The sequence below is a fragment of the Oncorhynchus clarkii genome, chromosome 18, assembly GCF_045791955.1.
Source record: "Oncorhynchus clarkii lewisi isolate Uvic-CL-2024 chromosome 18, UVic_Ocla_1.0, whole genome shotgun sequence".
Classification (NCBI taxonomy): Eukaryota; Metazoa; Chordata; class Actinopteri; order Salmoniformes; family Salmonidae; genus Oncorhynchus; species Oncorhynchus clarkii.
Window position 1 is genome coordinate 17,580,388 of NC_092164.1, and position 22,939 is coordinate 17,603,326.

At 42.5% G+C, this 22,939-nt stretch overlaps 1 protein-coding gene across 1 annotated transcript; it reads right to left on the bottom strand.

Annotated features, from left to right (window-relative positions):
• Positions 1 to 7,753: 7,753 nt before the first annotated feature.
• Positions 7,754 to 21,108, bottom strand: LOC139373111 (programmed cell death protein 10-B-like). Its single transcript, XM_071113223.1, has 9 exons — positions 20,822 to 21,108; positions 19,954 to 20,123; positions 17,136 to 17,189; positions 16,849 to 16,966; positions 16,603 to 16,729; positions 15,304 to 15,382; positions 14,601 to 14,683; positions 10,945 to 11,026; positions 7,754 to 9,083 (listed from the first exon to the last, which is right to left on the bottom strand). The coding sequence occupies exons 2-8, from the start codon at positions 20,041 to 20,043 to the stop codon at positions 10,945 to 10,947; spliced, it is 633 nt and encodes a 210-aa protein (XP_070969324.1). The 5' UTR covers positions 20,044 to 20,123; positions 20,822 to 21,108; the 3' UTR covers positions 7,754 to 9,083.
• Positions 21,109 to 22,939: the final 1,831 nt, after the last annotated feature.

Sequence of the window (22,939 nt, forward strand, 5' to 3'; positions counted from 1 at the left end):
AAAATCTATTAATCAAAAACAACACTTTGTTTAAGGAGAAGTAACATGCAGTGAAAACAAATATTAAATTTTAACTTTTAAACTTGAACTGAGTAAAAACTCTAAATATGTGATTGCACAGTAATGTTCACTTGTTTGAGGTTGAGGGTGATACTTGGTGGTGTCCCATCTTTTCCACAAGTTCATCAATGTTCGGGGTAAGGCTCTGAGCTGAAGAAATCCTCAGAATTGAGTGGAGGTGTTCAGCAGTAAGTCGACTTCTGTGTGATGTTTTGTTCAGGTTCATCAAAGAAAACAGTTGTTCACACAGGTATGTGCTGCCAAACATAGACAACGTTTGAGCAGCCTGGATGCGCAGCTGGGGCATTGTGCCGGGGAGGAAACGGGCGAACTCCGCAGCACCCACTGCCGCATATTTTGCCCTCAGTGCATCATTGCATTGGAGGTCAATCAACTCCATTTGGAGGTTTGGTGGTGAGCTTTCCACGTCAACAGCAAATGGGTTACCGAGCAGTTCCAACCTGCTTTTTTGTGCTTCAAAGTCAGCAAATCGGCGTCGAAAGTCAGCGGCAAGCATACCTATTTTATCAGCCAACTGTGTGCTCGGGAACGCACTGGTAGAGAGCTTCTCTTTCATGGTCTGGCAGCTGGGAAAGTGGCTCAAATTTTCTTTCCGCATCTGCGTCTCCCACAGAGTCAGTTTGGTTTTAAATGCCTTCACTGTACTGTACATATCAGAGATGACACGATCCCGACCCTGCAGCTGCAAGTTTATTGCATTCAGATGACTCGTAATGTCACACAGAAAAGCCATTTCACACAGAAACATTTCGTCTCGGAGTTGTGTTGTGTCTTTCCCTTTGCTGTCCAAGAACAGACAAATCTCCTCACGAAGCTCGAAACATCTTTGAAGCACCTTTCCCTGGCTTAGCCATCGCACCTCTGTGTGATAAGGCAAATCACCATGCTCCGTTTCTAACTCCGTCAGAAATGCCTTGAACTGGCGGTGATTCAAACCTTTGGCTCTGATAAAGTTAACTGTGCGCGTGATGATGCTCATTACATGCTCCATTTTCAAGGCTTTACCGCACAACGCTTCCTGGTGTATGATACAATGATAAGCTGTCAGCTCACCTGTCGCGTTTTCCTCTTGCATCTTTTCCCGTATCTTCGCCACCAGTCCGCTCCTGTGTCCACACATCGCAGGTGCTCCGTCGGTTGTCAAACCCACGAGTTTTTCCCAAGGCAGCTCCATCTCATTTACACATCTTGACACCTCTTCATACAAATCATGCCCCGTAGTTGTGCCATGCATAGGACGTAAAGCCAAAAACTCCTCTGTCACGCTTAGGTTGGAGTCCACTCCGCGGATGAAAATTGACAACTGGGCAATGTCAGAAATGTCGGTGCTCTCATCCACAGCCAAGGAATATGCAATAAAATCTTTTCCCTTTTTCACAAGCTGCTCTTTTAGATTGATGGACAACTGGTGTACTCTCTCGGCAATGGTGTTTCTGCTCAGACTCACATTTAAAAAGAGTTGCCTTTTTTCTGGGCAAACTTCGTCACAAACTTTAATCATGCAGTTTTTGATGAAATCCCCCTCCGTAAATGGCCGGGCTGATTTAGCGATCTCTTCTGCCAAAATAAAACTGGCCTTGACAGTTGCGTCCGCGTGTGTGTCCGCGTGTTTCGTTTCATAATGTCGTCTCAGATTATACTCTTTCAGTACCGCCACACTTTCTCCACACAGAAGACACACAGGTTTTCCAGCTACCTTCGTGAACATATACTCCGACTCCCACCTTGTTTGAAACCCCCGGTTCTCAGTATCCACCTTCCGTTTTGCCATTTTTGATGGGTATCTGAAAGTTAATTTTACTGTGATGCTGATGACTGCTGTGCCAATAAATATTGAAATGAAGCAGCCTACTGCTCGGTGCGTCACCTTTGCATTGTGGGAAATGTAGTATTGGTGCGTGTAAAAGATCTGCGGGCTGCCGGCTTGCTGCGGGCCGGTTCTAATAATAAATCAAGATCATCCCAGGGGCCGTAAAAAACCTTCTTGCGGGCCGGATGTGGCCCGCGGGCCTTGACTCTGACATATGTGGTCTAGGGTGTCCGGGAGGATGCTGTTACTTACAAAAAGTATACTTTCTTTTCATGTCTTCAAAAATGTCTTTAGTATACTTACATTAATATTACTAGAATATCATGTACTTCAAACTACTAGGTTTTCATGTTATGAATGTCTTTGCGAAAAGCAAGATCACCCTGGGAATCTGACATACTTATTGTTCTCAATAAGGAAGTAGTTACCTTATATTTCCTTTAAGTTCTACCGGTCTACCTGTTACCAAAAAATAATGAGCGACAGGAGCAGAATGGCTTTTGTTGGCTCTTCAATGAGGAGATACTTTCCAATATTCAACTACTTGCCTTTTCAAATACAATTATATCTGAATACTTACTTTGAAAGTAATTGCAATATTTTAAATAGTAATTTAACCCAAGTCTGGTTCCCCCAATACAATCCTTTCAGATATACACAAGTGATTAGGGAAGAGGGGCTAGGAGCTTTTATGATGAGGCAAATGTCTGTGTAAACAGACAATAAAATGCAATTTTATCTGAAGTGCTCTATTCATGGAAAATCCCATGGGGTAAATCCCAGTAGTTTTAAAACAAATCTCTACTTGTCTTCTTCCTATTAGGGATTTTTTTAAAATATAGTGGTAGGGCTGCACCACACTGCCATCAAGTGGCTAAAGCCTGTGTGTGTCTGCCCATCATTGTTTGCCCAAATCACCCATCTCCCTCAAATTCTCCTTTTTATGCATTCTATCCAACCCTCACAAATTCCATCCCCGCTTGCCCACTGACCCCCCCCTAAACACTGCTGAATTCCAAAAACAAACTGCATCATTAGGAAACAATTTATTGAACATTTGCCACCAGACATACAGTATCACTTAAATACAGAGACAGCTTCAACCTGGAGCCATTTCATTCCCTTCATCTTTAAACGTCAGGGACAGACTCCTTTTACAAACCCTCCTCTCCCCTCAGTCATGCTCTCTGTAGCCACACACACAGACAGTGTGGGAATGTTACTTTGTGAATCCCAAATCGATCCCTCCCTAGTCCGTCCCTACCCCCTCATCCAGGAGTCTATTTGGGATTCAGCAACTCTGTGCTTGAATTCTTTTGGTTTTCTGTCTTCTAATAGAGAGTAGAATAGGGGTACATCTCAATAATCTAACAAGATTTCCTCTCCTCACTCCCTTCCTCTGCACTTATCTGTAAAGACTAGACAGGTGAAAGGTCATACCCAGTAGGGTTAGAACATCATATTGCTTTCTCTTAAGAGAGGGAGACACTTGAGATGCACAGTAGGTAGTGAAAGCAGTTTCCGTTCTGAAAGCATGATTAAGAAGCTATAGTAGATGTAGGAGGAAGTTGCCCCTAAACACTGACACAGGGTCAGATACAGTGAGCTCCAAAAGTATTGGAACAGTGAATTTTTGCTGTTGTTATTTTTGGCTCTGTACTGCAGCACTTTGGATTTGAAAATATACAACGACTACGAGGTTAAAGTGCAGACTGTCATAGAATACACTTCTACATTGATGTGGATGCTACCATGATTATGGAAAATCCTGAATGCATCATGAATAATGATGAGTGAGAAAGTTAGATGCACAAATAATAATCATTCACAAAGCTGATTTTACATCTTTAGGAAAACAGCCCCAATGTTGGAAACAAATATCATTATGTTGTCACATGTATTTTCTAAGATAGAGCACAGAATATTTTACATACAGCAAGTATTCATAGGACCAAAGAGTTGAGCCTGCCTCATGTTTTAATTTTTGCCATGGAAAAAATATTGTCATACTGGTATCGTCACAGCCGATCAACAAGACTGTCCCTAAACGTTAAATGCGGATTCAAACAATTAAACAGTAGCTAGGGATAACTAAAAAAGCTATCACATATGCTGAAGTTCTTCAGCTAGATTTTGGCCATTAAACATTCACTAACGTTAGCTAACAGTTTAAAAGCTGACGTATTTCACTGCTAACATCAGCCTTGTTGAACGCACCTCAAGGGTATAAATTAAAACTGTCTGATAAAAACAAGCCTCTATTTTACATTTAAATCTGGCAAAAAGGTGCTCTCCGATCGTATGCCATTTTTAATGTTGCTTCGTTAGAAGATTGGATGGCCGCTCCAAGGCAACCCTACACACACGTTCAGACAAAGACACAAACACAGGAGACATAGATTACAAATCACTGGCCACTTTTAGAAATGGATCACTAGCCACTTTAATAATGTTCCGTATCTAGCATTACTCTTCTCATATGTATAAACCGCACCACTTCAAGGAAATGAAACACGAGCCACTTTAATAAAGGTCTCCGTATCTTGCATTACTCATCTCATATGTATAAACCGCACCACTTCAAGGAAATGAAACACAAGCCACTTTAATAAAGGTCTCCGTATCTTGCATTACTCATCTCATATGTGTGAACTGTACTATACTATTCTACGGTATCTTAGTCACTTTAATTGTGTGTAAATATTGCATCACCCATCTCATATGTATATACTGTACTCTATACTATGCCACTGTATCTTAGTCCAATACCGCTCTGAGATATAAACTCAGCATTCTAACTAATCAGCAATTTTTCAACTACTTACTACTTTTTAGCGACTTTGTAACTACTTAGCATGTTAGCAAACCCTTCCCCTAACCCTAACCGTTTTAGCTGAACCTTCCCTTAACCTTAACTCTTTAACCTAACTCCTAACCTTAACCCCTAACCTAGCTAACATTAGCATTAGCCACCTAGCTAACATTAGCCACAACAAATTGGAATTCATAACAAATGATCCGTTTTTGCACATATTCTTAACATATTGTACATTTTGCGAATTCATAACATATTGTATGCATTGCAACTTCTAACATATTGTATTAATTGCAATTCATAACACATACACATTGTCATGCTTAAAAATGGATGATTGACATCCACAAATGAATACATAGTATACGAAACGTAACATATCATACTAAATGTGTCTCGGATTTACATACAGAATAACACATTTTCTGAGACCAGGTTGTGTTGCAGGGAAACTGTGTTGTTCTGTTCATTGGACAGCGGAGAGTTCAAAGCCGGAGCGACGGGTGCGCTCCTATCATTTAAATTGAGTTGATTAGATTAGAATCTGGGTGTGTTTTCCTGTCTTCTTTAAACTAGCAAACAGCAAAGAAATGTTCATTCAAGTTGGGTGTGAGTTTCTGCTTGACTTTGGTTAAGGACAGTGAATTTGTTCATACAGCAAACTCCTGTGTGTATCACACACAGTTTTTTTTCTCCTGGAGATCATTTTGATCAGAAGACACATGTAACCATGTTGAGTCTTACACTACATGGCCAAAAGTATCTGGACACCTGCTCGTCAAACATCTCATTCGAAAAATCATGGGTATTGAAGCGTGATTTATCATTCCAGAGAACGCGTTTCCACTGCCCCAGAGTGCAATGGCGGTGTGCTTTACACCACTCCGGCCTATGCTTGGCATTGCGCACGGTGATCTTAGGCTTGTATGCGGCTGCTCGGCCATGGAAACCCATTTCATGAAGCTCCCGACAAACAGTTATTGTGCTGACATTGCTTCCAGAGGTAGTTTGGAACTCGGTAATGAGTGTAGCAAACCAGGGACAGATAATTTTTACACACTACACACTTCATGACTCGGCGGTTCTGTTCTGTGAGCTTGTGTGGCCTATCACTTCTCGGCTGAGCTGTTGTTGCTCCTAGACGTTTCCACTTCACAATAACAGCACTTACAGTTGACAGGCGCAGCTCTAGCAGGGAATACATTTTACGAATTGACTTGGAAAGGTAGCATCCTATAACGGTGCCACGTTGAAAGTCACTGAGCTCTACAGTAAGGCCATTCTACTGCCAATGTAGTCTATGGAGATTGCATGGCTGTGTGCTCAATGTTATACATGTGACTGAAATAGCCGAATCTACTCATTTGAAGGGGTGTTACTCTGTGTTATTCTGTAATGTCACATGTATTTCATGTACACTTGAGTGTTAATTCTTTAGTGATTAATCAATCCTATTAGTTGAATTGAGTAAATGCATTCCACATTTTACAGAGGAATGATTTGATTGACTATTTAGTAGGTCTATTGGTAGTTGTTATTAGGGTCTTTCTATAAATAATAGGGCCAATGTGTGACATTGGGATTAACATTTCTAAATGGTTTGAAACAAGATAAAAAGGATTTTCATGCTGTTCCACATGTATACTTAGAGGAATAAAAGGGAAGATGCAAAGTAGCCCATTACTCCACCTATACAACAACACAGGACTAGGACTATACATCCTTTAAGTAGGGGCCTTTGTCTTGCTCACGTTAAGGGAGAGGGAGAGGTTGTTGTCCTGGCACCACACTGCCAGTTCTCTGACCTCCTCCCTATAGGCCGTCTCATCGTTGTCGGTGATCTGGCCTACCACTGTTATGTCATCAGAAAACTTAATGAGGGTGTTGGAGTCGTGTTTGGCCATGCAGTCGTGGGTGAACAGGGAATACAAGAGGGCACTAAGTACACACCTCTGAGGGGCCCCAATGTTATGGATCAACATGGCAGACGTGTTGTTGCCTATTCTTATCACCTGGGGGCGGCCCGTCAGGAAGTCCAGGATCCAGTTGCAGAGGGAGGTATTTAGTCCCAGAGTCCTTAGCCTAGTGGGCACTATGGTGTTGAAGGCTGAGCTGTAGTTGATAAACAGCATTCTCACATAGGTGTTCCTTTTGTCCAGGTGAGAAAGGGTGGTGTGGAGTGCAAATGAGTTTGCGTCATCTGTGGATCTGTTGGGACAGTATGCAAAATGGAGTGGGTCTAGGGTGTCCGGGAGGATGCTGTTACTTACAAAAAGTATACTTTCTTTTCATGTCTTCAAAAATGTCTTTAGTATACTTACATTAATATTACTAGAATATCATGTACTTCAAACTACTAGGTTTTCATGTTATGAATGTCTTTGCGAAAAGCAAGATCACCCTGGGAATCTGACATACTTATTGTTCTCAATAAGGAAGTAGTTACCTTATATTTCCTTTAAGTTCTACCGGTCTACCTGTTACCAAAAAATAATGAGCGACAGGAGCAGAATGGCTTTTGTTGGCTCTTCAATGAGGAGATACTTTCCAATATTCAACTACTTGCCTTTTCAAATACAATTATATCTGAATACTTACTTTGAAAGTAATTGCAATATTTTAAATAGTAATTTAACCCAAGTCTGGTTCCCCCAATACAATCCTTTCAGATATACACAAGTGATTAGGGAAGAGGGGCTAGGAGCTTTTATGATGAGGCAAATGTCTGTGTAAACAGACAATAAAATGCAATTTTATCTGAAGTGCTCTATTCATGGAAAATCCCATGGGGTAAATCCCAGTAGTTTTAAAACAAATCTCTACTTGTCTTCTTCCTATTAGGGATTTTTTAAAAATATAGTGGTAGGGCTGCACCACACTGCCATCAAGTGGCTAAAGCCTGTGTGTGTCTGCCCATCATTGTTTGCCCAAATCACCCATCTCCCTCAAATTCTCCTTTTTATGCATTCTATCCAACCCTCACAAATTCCATCCCCGCTTGCCCACTGCCCCCCCCCCCCTAAACACTGCTGAATTCCAAAAACAAACTGCATCATTAGGAAACAATTTATTGAACATTTGCCACCAGACATACAGTATCACTTAAGTACAAAGACAGCTTCAACCTGGAGCCATTTCATTCCCTTCATCTTTAAACGTCAGGGACAGACTCCTTTTACAAACCCTCCTCTCCCCTCAGTCATGCTCTCTGTAGCCACACACACAGACAGTGTGGGAATGTTACTTTGTGAATCCCAAATCGATCCCTCCCTAGTCCGTCCCTACCCCCTCATCCAGGAGTCTATTTGGGATTCAGCAACTCTGTGCTTGAATTCTTTTGGTTTTCTGTCTTCTAATAGAGAGTAGAATAGGGGTACATCTCAATAATCTAACAAGATTTCCTCTCCTCACTCCCTTCCTCTGCACTTATCTGTAAAGACTAGACAGGTGAAAGGTCATACCCAGTAGGGTTAGAACATCATATTGCTTTCTCTTAAGAGAGGGAGACACTTGAGATGCACAGTAGGTAGTGAAAGCAGTTTCCGTTCTGAAAGCATGATTAAGAAGCTATAGTAGATGTAGGAGGAAGTTGCCCCTAAACACTGACACAGGGTCAGATACAGTGAGCTCCAAAAGTATTGGAACAGTGAATTTTTGCTGTTGTTATTTTTGGCTCTGTACTGCAGCACTTTGGATTTGAAAATATACAACGACTACGAGGTTAAAGTGCAGACTGTCATAGAATACACTTCTACATTGATGTGGATGCTACCATGATTATGGAAAATCCTGAATGCATCATGAATAATGATGAGTGAGAAAGTTAGATGCACAAATAATAATCATACACAAAGCTGATTTTACATCTTTAGGAAAACAGCCCCAATGTTGGAAACAAATATCATTATGTTGTCACATGTATTTTCTAAGATAGAGCACAGAATATTTTACATACAGCAAGTATTCATAGGACCAAAGAGTTGAGCCTGCCTCATGTTTTAATTTTTGCCATGGAAAAAATATTGTCATACTGGTATCGTCACAGCCGATCAACAAGACTGTCCCTAAACGTTAAATGCAGATTCAAACAATTAAACAGTAGCTAGGGATAACTAAAAAAGCTATCACATATGCTGAAGTTCTTCAGCTAGATTTTGGCCATTAAACATTCACTAACGTTAGCTAACAGTTTAAAAGCTGACGTATTTCACTGCTAACATCAGCCTTGTTGAACGCACCTCAAGGGTATAAATTAAAACTGTCTGATAAAAACAAGCCTCTATTTTACATTTAAATCTGGCAAAAAGGTGCTCTCCGATCGTATGCCATTTTTAATGTTGCTTCGTTAGAAGATTGGATGGCCTCTCCAAGGCAACCCTACACACACGTTCAGACAAAGACACAAACACAGGAGACATAGATTACAAATCACTGGCCACTTTTAGAAATGGATCACGAGCCACTTTAATAAAGGTCTCCGTATCTTGCATTACTCTTCTCATATGTATAAACCGCACCACTTCAAGGAAATGAAACACGAGCCACTTTAATAAAAGTCTCCGTATCTTGCATTACTCATCTCATATGTGTGAACTGTACTATACTATTCTACGGTATCTTAGTCACTTTAATTGTGTGTAAATATTGCATCACCCATCTCATATGTATATACTGTACTCTATACTATGCCACTGTATCTTAGTCCAATACCGCTCTGAGATATAAACTCAGCAAAAAAAGAAACATCCCTTTTTCAAGACTGTCTTTCAAAGATCATTCGGAAAAATCCAAATAACCACAGATCTCCATTGTTAAAGGGTTTAAACACTGTTTCCCATGCTTGTTCAATGAACCATAAACAATTAATGAACATGCACCTGTGGAACGGTCGTTAAGACACTAACAGCTTACAGACGGTTAGAAATGAAGGTCACAGTTATGAAAACTTAGGACACTAAAGAGGCCTTTCTACTGACTCTGAAAAACACCAAAAGAAAGATGCCCAGAGTCCCTGCTCATCTGCGTGAACGTGCCTTAGGCATGCTGCAAGGAGGCATGAGGACTGCAGATGTGGCCAGGGCAATAAATTGCAATGTCCGTACTGTGAGACACCTAAGACAGCGCTACAGGGAGACAGGACGGACAGCTGATCGTCCTCGCAGTTAGGGTGCACAGGTGTCCAGTGCTCAGACTGTCCGTAATAGGCTGAGAGAGGCTGGACTGAGCGCTTGTAGGCCTGTTGTAAGGCAGGACCTCACCAGACATCACCAGCAACAACGTCACCTATGGGCACAAAACCCCACCGTCGCTGAACCAGACAGGACTGACAAAATGAGCTCTTCACTGACGAGCCGTGGTTTTGTCTCACCCAGGGGTGATTGGCGGATTCGCATTTACCGTCGAAGGAATGAGCGTTGCACAGAGGCCTGTACTCTGGAGCGGGATCGATTGAGGTGGAGGGTCCGTCATGGTCTGGGGGGTGTGTCACATCATCATCGGACTGAGCTTGTTGTCATTGCAGGCAATCTCAGCGCTATGCGTTACAGGGAAGACATCCTCCTCCCCTCCTCCCCCTTCCTGCAGGCTCATCCTGACATGACCCTCCAGCATGACAATGCCACCAGCCATACTGCTCATTCTGTGCGTGATTTCCTGCAAGACTGAATGTCAGTGTTCTGCCATGGGCAGCGAAGAGCCCGGATCTCAATCCCATTGAGCACGTCTCAGACCTGTTGGATCGGAAGGTGAGGACTATGGCCATTCCTCCCAGAAATGTCTGGGAACTTGCAGGTGCCTTGGTGGAAGAGTGGGGTAACATCTCACAGCAAGAACTGGTGAATCTGGTGCAGTCCATGAGGAGGAGATGCACTGCAGTACTTAATGCAGCTGGTGGCCACACCAGATACTGACTCTTACTTTTCATTTTGACCCCCCCTTTGGTCAGGGACACACTATTCCATTTCTGTTAGTCACATGTCTGTGGAACTTGTTCAGTTTATGTCTGTTGTTGAATCTTATATTCAAATATTTACACATTTTAAGTTTGCTGAAAATAAACACAGTTGACATTGAGAGGACGTTTCTTTTTTTGCTGAGTTTATGATTATACCAGCTGCTTAATGCAGCTACTTTAAAACGATGGAAGCCCTCAATGGCAATGTTCATGCAACAACAGGTTATATTCAACTAGAACTCTCCCTCTCTATGTCTCACACACACACACAAACCCCTATTGTACCTATATGACGGTCTTGAAGGTCTGCAGAATGAGGTTGGTTTGGTGGATCAGTCTGTTTGCACTGATGAACACGTTGATCGCCCTGGAAACAAGGATGGTTCATTTATATTGTTATTTAACGACTGCAAATAAAACAAAAATGCAATGTCATCAAAACAGTTGTTCAAAATAGCCCTGACATTTCAAACCTGATTAAATAATTGGTTTCTCATGGTCATCATAAAATAAACAGTAAGAACATTCCCACTACTAATATTATTAGAATGAATGTACACTGAACAAAATATGAACGCAACATGTAACAATTTCAAAGATTTTACTGAGTTCCAGTTCATATAAGGCAGTGGTCACCAACCGGTCGGTGGCGCAATTGGCGGTGCACTTGATTCAGAAGCCCTGCGCACCGGCAGATCTGTGGCTAAATCGAGTGTGCCTACAACTTCCAGCAACGTTTGATACTAGCTACATGAGATTAGCACTTTTAAAAGCCATGAGCAGAGAGAGACTGTCAAAGACTACAGCAGAGCTGCTGTTTATATGAGTGAGTTCATGTTAAAGTGTTTATTCAGCACTGTTTTTATTCAACACTATTACAAAACATAAAACATACTCTGTATTACCACTCTATACAAAGTGGCTCAGTGACTCGTGTTTGCATCTCAATGTGAAAAAAACTGTTTGCATGTTCTTCACAAAGAGGGCAACAGATGCTACTGAGCCAGATGTCTATGTGTCAGGGGAGAAGCTCCAGGTGGTATCCGATTTTAAGTACCTTGGCATCATACTTGATTCCAACCTCTCTTTTAAAAAGCATGTGAAAAAGGTAATTCAAATAACCAAATTCAACCTAGCTAATTTCCGATTTATACGAAATTGTTTGACTACAGAGGTAGCAAAACTGTACTTCAAATCTATGATACTCCCCCACTTAACATACTGCTTGACTAGTTGGACCCAAGCTTGCTGTACAACATTAAAACCTATTCAGTCTGTCTACAAACAGGCTCTCAAAGTGCTTGATAGGAAGCCCAATAGCCATCATCATTGTCACATCCTTAGAAAGCATGAGCTCTTGAGTTGGGAAAATCTTGTGCAATACACCGACGCATGTCTTGTATTCAAGATCCTTAATGGCCTGGCTCCCCCTCCACTCAATATTTTTGTTAAACAGAAAACCCAGACATATGGCAGCAGATCCACAAGGTCTGCCATGAGAGGTGACTGTATAGTTCCCCTAAGGAAAAGCACCTTTAGTAAATCTGCATTCTCTGTGAGAGCTTCCCATGTCTGGAATACACTGCCATCAGACACACATAACTGCACCACATATCACACTTTCACAAAATGCTTGAAGACATGACTAAAGGTAAATCAGATTTGTGAACATGGTCCCTAGCTGTGTGTTGCCGCTTTCCATGTCGTCTGTTGTCTGTAGCTTGTGAGGTGTGGAAACACTTTGTTACTTTTATGAATTTTGTCTTGCTGCTTTTTGTTTTATGTTGCTCTGTCTGTATGCTACGTCTTGCTTGTCCTATGTTGCTCTGTCTGTATGCTATGTCTTGCTTGTCCTATGTTGCTATGTCTTGCTTGTTCTATGTTGCTATTGTCTATATTGTAATTGTTTTTAATAACCTGCCCAGGGACTGCGGTTGAAAATTAGCCGGCTGGCTAAAACCGGCACTTTTACTGAAACGTTGATTAATGTGCACTGTCCCTGTAAAAATAAAAATAAACTCAAACTCAAACTCGCGCTGCAGCTGCAATTAATTAGTAGCCAAGTGTATCGATAGCCCTGCGTTTTTGTTGTTATTAGCAGCTTGTCATGTCTATTTTAATATATCTCGATATATTTCACTTTCTCTGGTCATAGGAACAACATGAATTTGTGCATGAGGCCGATGAGCTCTTGGCTCGTTTTGCCATCAGGTGGAAGACGGTGTACCCTACCTCAGTCTCACTTGAGGCAAGGAAGGAGAGAGCAGGGACCGTGAGAGGCAGACCCTCTGCTGCTCTCTCCCTCACTCCGCTGAGACTAATGCCGTGTTCAAATCAACTGGGAACTCAGAAATCTTACTGCTTCAGTGCGTTCAAGACAACAGGGAACTCTGAAAAAGACTAGATGCGACTGGGAAAAATTGTTTTGAACTGGGAATTGAGTTGATCAGGCTGTTTATAGCGGCCTGTGGAATGTTGTCTAACTCCTCTTTAACGGCTGTGGAAAGTTGCTGGATATTGAAGAGACCTGGAACATGATGTTGTACAAATCGTTCCTGAGCATCCCAAACAGGCTCAACGAGTGACATGTCTCATTCGTTTTTTTTAATTTTATTTGACCTTTATTTAACTAGGCAAGTCAGTCAAGAACAAATTATTTAAATGACGGCCTAGGAACAGTGGGTTAACTGTCTTGTTCAGGGGCAGAACGACAGATTTTTACCTTCTCTGCTCGGGGATTCGATCTTGCAACCTTTGGTTACTAGTCCAACGCTCCAACCACTAGGCTACCTGCCGTCATGAGTATGCAGGCCATGGAAGAACTGGGACATTTTCAGTTGCCAGGAATTGTGTACAGATCCTTGTGACATGGGGCCGTGCATCATCATGCTGAAATATGGGGTGATGATGCGGATGATTGGCAAGACAATGGGCCAGGATCTTGCCACGGTATCTCTGTGCATTCAAATTGCAATCGATAAAATGCAATTGTGTTCATTGTCCGTAGCTAATGCCTGCCCATATCATAACCCCACCGCCACCATGGGGCACTCTGTTCACAAAGTTGACGTCAGCAAACCGGTCGCCCACACAACGCCATACATGCTCTCTCCCATCTGCCCGGTACAGTTGAAACCAGGATTCATCCGTGAAGAGCACACTTCTCCAGCGTGCCAGTGGCCATCGAAGGTGAGAATTTGCCCACTGAAGACGGTTACGACGCCAAACTGCAGTCAGATCAAGACCCTGGTGGAGGACGGCGAGCATGCAGATGAGCTTCCCAGAGACGGTTTCAGTTTGTGCAGAAATTCTTCGGTTTTGCAAAAACCCACCGTTTCACCAGCTGTCCAGGTGGCTGGTCTCAGGCGTACCCGCAGGTGAAGAAGCTGGATGAGGTCTTGGTTTGGCATGGTTACATGTAGTCTGCGGTTGGACATACTGCCAAATTCCCTCCCAAGAGCTCTGGGGAGAATTTCTGCAGTCAGCATGCCAATTGCACGCTCCCTCAAAACATGACATCTGTGGCATTGTGTTGTGTGACAAAACTGCACATTTTAGAGTGGCCTTTTATTGTCCCCAGCACAAGGTGCACCTGTGTAATGATCATGGAGTTTAATCAGCTTCTTGATATGCCATATCTGTCAGGTGGATGGATTATCTTGGCAAAGAATAAATGCTCACTAACAGGGATGTAAACATTTGAAAGAAATAAGCTTTTTGTGCCTATGGAACATTTCTGGGATCTTTTATTTAAGCTCATGAAACATGGGACCAACACTTTATATGTTGCGTTTAAATGTTTGTTCAGTGTATTTTTGCTGTGGGTTTAGTAAGTGCTGTTTTGTGAAGGAAAAAAAAATCCCCCAATCACAACTCACTGCTGTCGATGAACATAGATCTATCTATTCAGTGTCCTTATGAATCTACTCCACACAACTCACTTTCCATCTTTGAAGTATGTTTTGAGGGTGTCGCTGAAGCTTTTGGAGTATTTGACAAACTCCTTCTTCTGGTGCTCAAGAGCCTGGACACACAGAATAGACAGACAGCTGTGAACATCGCCTTCACAATGATATCAGCTCTCCTTGCAGCCATTGATCACATTAAAGATAAGTAAGAAACAGAGTGTACAAAACATTAGGAACACCTTCCTAACCTTGAGTTGCAACCCCTTTTGCCCTCAGAACAGCCTAAATTTGTCGGGGCATGGACTCCACAAGGATGTCAAAAGCGTTCCACAGGGATACTGGCCCATGTTGACTCCAATGCTTCCCACAGTTGTGTCAAGTTGACTGGATGTCCTTTGAGTGGTGGACCATTCTTGATACACACAGGAACCTATTGAGCATGAAAAACCCAGCAGTGTTGCAGTTCTTGACACATTCAAACCTGTGCGCCTGGCACCTACTACCATACCCTGGTTAAAGCACTTCAACATTCGCACATACACAATCCAAGTCCTTCTTTAACCTGTCTCCTCCAATTCATCTACGCTGATTGAAGTCCATTTAAGTGACATCAATAAGGGATCATAGCTTTTCACCTTGATTCACCTGTGACATAGACTGACCAGGTGATATATAGTATGTCATGGAAAGAGCTGTTTTGTCCACTCAGTGTATATTCCACATCTCTGTGTCTTACCCTACGGTTCTGGTAGTGGTATTTCTTAAAGACGTTATTGACTGTATCCAGGAGCTCCTTTATAGCACTGGCGATGTCTCTATGGAAAACAACAACCAACACTAATCAAGAAGCAGGATGTCAAGGGCATGCTAGTGAAGGTGTGTGTGTTAGTGTATACTAGGGATGCTACGGTATACTGTATGTTGTCGAACCGTTCGGTGCGCCCCCTATGGTTCAATACGCACACGTGAACCGCGGAATTATGATATGCCTGTCATTTTCCAAAACGTGCTTATTGCGCTGCAGACTACACGCACGTTGTACATTCAGATCCACAGAATTAGACTCGCAGCTTGTGAACAGACAAGGCAGACAACTGCTTGTGGCTCCAGGCCGTTAGGGGGCTCCTGAGGGCTGGCAAACTTTGCTCCACAGCAATGTCTCAAAATGTGGCAACCGCAGTGACAGCAAACCCTCCCCCTTAAACAACCAATAGACAATTTGCAATGACATCTCAGTAGGAAACCTCCCTAAAGGGGCCTCATGAAGAGAGTGGAAACTAAAAAAACAAATATTCTCTCAGATCCAATGTGACAATGGCGAGTGCTAGAGACAGAGAGAAGCAAATTTGAAGAGGCACCACCGTCTTTAAAATCCACTGGGTGGGAACATTTTGGATTCAGCATTCAATACGATGAAGAGGGTAAGAAGACCGTAAGCAAAAAAAGTAGAGTCTGCAAGCATTGTTTTGCCACTGTCGGCTACTCGAGTGGAAACACTTCTAACATGATGTGTCATTTACATGGCCCTCACCTGCCCGTATCCCTTGCAGGTGGAGCTGGAGCAAGGAGAGTCCACTCGTTAGCGAAAAACACAATCTCTCGCTGCTGCCTTCCAACAACAATTTGCGATAAATCCAGAAAAACAAAGAAATAACGAAAGCCGTGGGAGTATTCATAGCCAAAGATTGTATTGCCTATGCAAGTATGTACCCTGTTAATTTAAAATAGAGAATGCAAAGCACCTACAGGTTGTCAAAGATAAGATGCACTTTTAATTGGAATGTTTTTCTCCCCTTGACTTCAAGTAGACAGAAACCAGGCCTAGTCAGACATGCTGCCATTTTTCTGAACAGAAAGTTTGATGTCTATTGACAAAATAAAGAGTTAATTGTTTAAAAGGGTGATGTGTTTTTATTTTTTTCTGGAAAAATAAAGATACCGAAACCGTACCATTACCCACAAAGCGTGATACATACCGAACCGTGGGCCCACTGTACCGTTGCATCCCTAGTGTATACTGTGTGCGTGTACTCACTTAATTGTCTGTAGGAAGCGTACCCTGTCGTTGATCTCGTCAGGTATCTTACTGAGGATGTGTTTCAGAGCTCTGGATTTCTCATTTAGGTCCTGGAACTCCTGCTCTGGCCTGTCCACTAAGAACTCTACACACACACACACAGGGAATAGGACATAGGAGTATATTTTAATAAACAACTATAAACATACTGAATCTCTTGTAAGCAGATGCTTAGTGCTGGTACTTTTCTACACACACACACACCTTCCACGTCATCTGCAGCCATGCGCAGCAGAGACTCTGTGTAGTTTATCTGAACGTTTTTCTTCTCCAGAATTTTCATTATGATGTCCTGAGTTAGGCCTGGGTTCTCCCTCTCCGCCTAGCAACACAAACGCACGCGCATACAAAAACACACAATTACATCTGCTGAGTATTCAAGCTGCCCATCCTTGATTTAGACTACTGACATGCAACCAGAGCCCAAGGGTTACGTAAGGGCAAAGGTCATATGTTTATGGGGTAAGGGGTCCTGTGTTGGTGTGTCTTACCTTGATAAAGGCTGCTCTCAGAGTCTGGGCAGCTGACAAGTTGATCCTCTCCAGCTGCCAAACCAACACACACATTGTTAGGGGCTGACAAGAACACACACTCATCCAGGGTTCGACATACAGGGCTGCCTGCTGGTCCGGGGAGGTTTTGGAAGCTCACCAGGCTAGTCAATCATCCACGCCAGTGAAAAAAATTGTAAGATTGTTATTTTCAATCAAGGCTATATAATTGATGAAAAAAACAGGAATTCCTGAAGCTGCTAGTTCGTTATGTAGATTATTTATCTCACACGGGCTGCACACATAGCCTCGTTTGAGCGGAATCATCTGTCGGGCAGCAAGAGCGCGCAGCTCTCAACTGTCCTGATTCTTTTGGAAAACGTTTTGTCTGTTGCAAATGACACCATTTATTCCAAACGCTCTTCAATGTAAAAGCTGCTGGGTTCTTAAACAGAAGTCGTACCATAGTCCCATGTACCAACACCACAGTCGCTTCCAAGCTCAAGATCCTGGGACTATACAGCTGCCTCTGCAATTGGATCCTGGAATTCCTGAAGGGCCACCCCCAAGTGGTAGCAACAACACATCCGGCACGCTGATCATCAACACGGGGGCCCCTCACCTGTACTCCCTGTTCACCCAAGACTGCGTGGCCGTGCATGACTCCAACACCATTATCAAGTTTGCTGACAACAATGGTTGTACGACTCGTCACCGACAACGATGATGCAGCCTATAGGGAGGAGGCAAAGAGACCTGACAGCGTGGTGCCAGGACAACAACCTCTCCCTCAACATCAGCAAGACAAAGGAGCTGACCGTGGACTACAGGAAACGGAGGGGCGAGTATGCCCCCATCCACAGATGGGGATGTAGTGGAGCAGGTCGAGAGCTTCATGTTCCTCAGTGTCCACATTACTAAGGAATTATCATGGTCCACACACATCCACACACTTGTGAAGAGGGCATGACAGTCCCTGCCCTCAGGAAGCTGAAAAGATTTGGCCTGCACCACTGAGAGCATCTTGACAGCCTGCAACACCACTTGGTACGGCAACTGCAAGGCACCTGACCTACACAGGGTGGTGATTACGGCCCAGTACATCACTGGGGCCAAGCTTCCTGCCATCCAGGACCTCTATACCAGGCTGTGTCAGAGGAAGGCCCTAAAAATTGTCAAAGACTCCAGCCACCCAAGTCATAGACTGTTCTCTCTGCTACCGCACGGCAAGCAGTAGCAGAGTACCAAGTCCGGGTCCAAAAGGCTTCTTAACAGCTTCTACCTCCAAGCCATAAGACCCTGGAACAGCTAATCAAAGGGCTACCCAGACCCCTCTTTTACGCTTCTGCTACTCTCCGTTTATAATCTATGCATGGTCAAGTTAACTCTACCAACATGTACATATTACCTCAATTACCTCGACTAACCGGTGCCCCCGCACTGACTGTACCGGTACCCCCTGTATATAGCCTCACTTGTTATTTTACTGCTGCTGTTTAATTATTTGTTACTTTATTTTCTATTTTTCACTTAACACTTATTTGTAGTTATTTTTTTGAAACTTGTTAAAGCCTTTTTGGGTAAGGGCTCGTAAATAAGCATTTCACTGTATTCGGCGCATGTGACAAATAAAATATCATTTTGATTTGACAATGATTCTCTATCCTATACTAGCTTGTTTTGTCACAAACTTAAATTAGGTGAACTATTCGAATTTTAGCAACCAGGAAATGGCAGAGTGCTTTCTGCATAGTGCATCTTTAACTCTGCATTGTTGGAAAAGAAAGAACCGTGTAAGTAAGAATTTCACTTTTAGTCAGTGGTGTAAAGTACTTAAGTAAAAACACTTTAAAGCACTACTTAAGCACTTTAACTCAAGTAGTATTATGGGTGACTTTCACTTGAGTCATTTTCTATTAAGGTATCTTTACTTTTACTGAAGTATGACATTTGAGTACTTTTTCCACCACTGCTTTTAGTCTACACCTGTTGTTTACCAAGCATCTGACAAATGCAATTTGATTTGTAGTTCATTTTAATTGTATGGTTTCCACGCATTGCCATTCCAATCTGAATAGTTTGCGAAGTGTTTGGCACAAGCCTGCTACGTTAGGTTAAGCACAAGTTGCACATCTATAAATGATACATTCTTCCATGCACTAAAGTGGAGTGAAGTCCACAGGGTTCCATATTTCAACTTCTTCCAGCCACTCGTTTATTTGGTTTTTTTTATAAAGAGACAACTGAACTACAACTTCTGTGTAAGTACAAAATGGAAATAAACAACATTTGGAGTAAACGGTTTCTGTTGTGAAAACGTTTTCCGACTAGCACGTGAAAACAGCATAAGAATGGTTGTGGACTAAGAACATCCCGGATTTTTTGTTTTTCTATAAGAAAAAGGGTGATATAGAGAGTGAAAACCTGAAAACACAGGAAAACTCGGAAACACAGAAAAACAAAACCTGGAAAACGGAATTCAGTGTAAGATAAAACAGATTTTAAAGGGCCCTAGAACTGACTGTTCAAAATCACTAACAAGAATACCCTTTTTGAGATTGCACAATCAATGTAAATATTATATTGTCAAGTTAAAATATTATTTGTGTATGGAGTAGGCTAGCTAGCTCAGCTCGCAAATTAAAGATCAAATCACCTGATATTTAAATGATGCACGCATCATCCACTATCCTTTGAGATCTTGGCCCTGGCCAGTATGTTTTTAATTTGGACCAATAGCTTTCAGTTCGCACTGGCCCGGTGTGCCACTGGACAATGTACATGAATCTATATTAGACAAAAGATTCACACACATTACCTCGTTAAAAACGGGGTACATTACAGCGTATAGCGTCATGGAGACCATGGAGTTTGTCTCGGTTTCAATCCTCATCTCTTCCATGGTCATCCTCCAAGGAGGTGTAGAGATAGGCAGCAACACGCTCTCACACACAGAGAAGTTCCAAGAGTCCCCAGAGTGACAAGAGCCTAGAGAGAGAGAGATTTGTTACTTGTTGCCACAAGGGCAACCATTGAAGAACAAACACAGTTGTAAATACAACCCATATGTATGTTTATTTATTTTCCCTTTTGTAGTGTACAGAGCTATAATATGACATTTTAAATGTCTCTATTCCTTCAAAACTTGTGAGTAATGTTTACTGTTCATTTGATTCTTCATTTCACGTTTGCCAAAGCAAGTGAAATGGATGTAAACATATGTTTCCCATGCCAATAAAGCCATTTGAATTGAATAGAGAGAACTTTGTCTATGTTGTCATGTAGACAGACCTAAGGCGTTATTAACTTCCTCTTCTACTGTGACATGATTAGCTACTGTACACAAGAACGTTACCATGTAAACATGTACGGTTCCTAAGAAGCTAGCTAGCTAACTTAGCTGTCACACATGATTGCTAAATTTAGTTATCAAAGTTCGGTAACTAGCTAACTAGTTGGCAGATTATGTCAATTTAGGCGGACCATTTACTGTGAAAATCACCTAGCCATTTAGCTAACGTTAACTAGCTAACTACATTAACGTTACCTATGAGTATCATGCTACTGTAGCTAACACGTTAGTGACGCTTGAGCAACTCGCAAATGTGTGGCATATGCACTGTCATTCAGTAGAGATGCGTCTAACGGTTAAATGGTGGTTATCTTAACTAACCACAGATAGTTACCTTTATTTTCGCCGTTCTAATAGCCAGAATATCTGGTTAGCTGCGCTGTTATCATCAACGTCTCCTTCAGCGACACAAAAAAATACTTCCGGGTCACGGAATTTTGGAAACGCTCTAAATAAAAGTCCCCCACATAATGGCAGGAAAGTGTCAATAACCTCAATTATTCACGATACATTAAAAATAATTGTCTAAACATGAACAATGATTCACATTTGTTTATATTTAAGTGACCTTTGCATTAAATGTTCCAAAGTCGAATAAATGCCCGCAATGAAAATCACTGTATATGAAATACACAATAGCTCTAGAGCAATGACAGGATGTATCACATCCGGCCGTGATTGAGAGTCCCATAGGGCGGCGCACAATTGGTCTAGCGTCCTCTGGGTTTGGCCGGTGTAGGCTGTCATTGTAAATAACGATTTGTTCTTAGCTGAAAGTGGGGTGGGGAGTACTCAGTAGGGTCTGTAGAATCTACACTATATATTAAAAAGTATGTAGAACTCCCTTCAAATTAGTGAATTCCACTATTTCAGCCACACCCATTTCTAACAGGTGTATAAAATTGAGCACACAGCCATGCAATCTCCATAGACTACATTGGCAGTAGAATGGCCTTACTGAAGAGCTCAGTGGCTTTTAATGTGATACCGTCATAGGAAGCCACCTTTCCAACAAGTCAGTTTGTCAATTTTCAGCCCTGCTAGAACTGCCCCAGTCAACTGTAAGTGCTGTTATTGTGAAGTGGAAACGTCTAGGAGCAACAACAGTTCAGCAGTGAAGTGGTAGGCCACCGAAGCTCACAGAACAGAACCGGCGAGTGCTGAAGCACGTAGCACGTAAACATCGTTGGTCCTCGGTTGCAAAACTTGCCTCTGGAAGCAACATCAGCACAAGAACTGTTCGTTGAGAGCTTCATGAAATGGGTTTCCATGGCCGAGCAGCCGCACACAAGCCTAAAATCACCATGCGCAATGCCAAGCGTCGGTTGGAGTGGTGTAAAGCTCGCTACCATTGGACTCTGGAACAGTGGAAATGCATTATCTGGAGTGATGAATCACATTTCACCATCTGGCAGTCCGACGGACGAATCTGGGTTTGGCGGATGCCAGAAGAACGCTACCTGCCGAATGCATAGTGCCCACTGTAAAGTTTGGTGGATGAGGAATAATGGTCTAGGGCTGTTTTTTTATGGTTTGGACTAGGCACTTTGATCCAGTGAAGGGAAATCTTAACACTACAGCATACAATGACATTCTAGACGATTCTGTGCTTCCAACTTTGTGGCAACAGTTTGAGGGAAGCCCTTTCCTGTTTCAACATGACAATACCATTGTGCACAAAGCGAGGTCCATACAGAAATGGTTTGTCGAGATCGGTGTGGAAAAACTTGACTGGCCTGCACAAAGCCCTGGCTTTAACCCCATCGAACACCTTTGGGATGAATTAGAACGCTGACTGCGAGCCAGGCCTAATCGCCCAACATCAGTGCCCGACCTCACAAATGCACAAAGTCCTCGCAGCAATGTTCCAACATCTAGTGGAAAGCCTTCCCAGAAGAGTGGAGGCTGTTATGGCAGCACCAACTCCATATTAATGCCCATGATTTTGGAATGAAATGTTTGACCAGCAGGTGTCCACATACTTTTGGTCATGTAGTGTATCTACTGTATGGTGTCATTTCATAGGGATCTGAATAATACAGATTGTTGCTAGCCTTCCACTGTGGTCAAACTGCTTAGACTGGAACCAATGGACACTACATGGTATGAACAAACCAATCAGATTGCACAACGTAAAGACTTGTGCCCAGTGAGAGGCTCTGTGTGTGTGTGTGTGTGTGTGTGTGTGTGTGTGTTTGCGTGTGTGTCATTGTGTGTGTGTGTGTGTGTGTGTGTGTTTGCGTGTGTGTCATTGTGTGTGTTGGTGTTTGTTGCTTGGTTGCTCCTCTGTTGTTGCATGGGTATGTGTTTTAAATTATTGTAATTGAACTGTTCTGGAAGCCAGTCTGTTTCTGCTGATTTACTTTCTCTTTTCTCTCTCATCCAGTCCTCTTTGTCCTGGACAGAAGATACTATATTTTTCCCAGCTGCTCTCTCTCCCTATGCTGAGCCA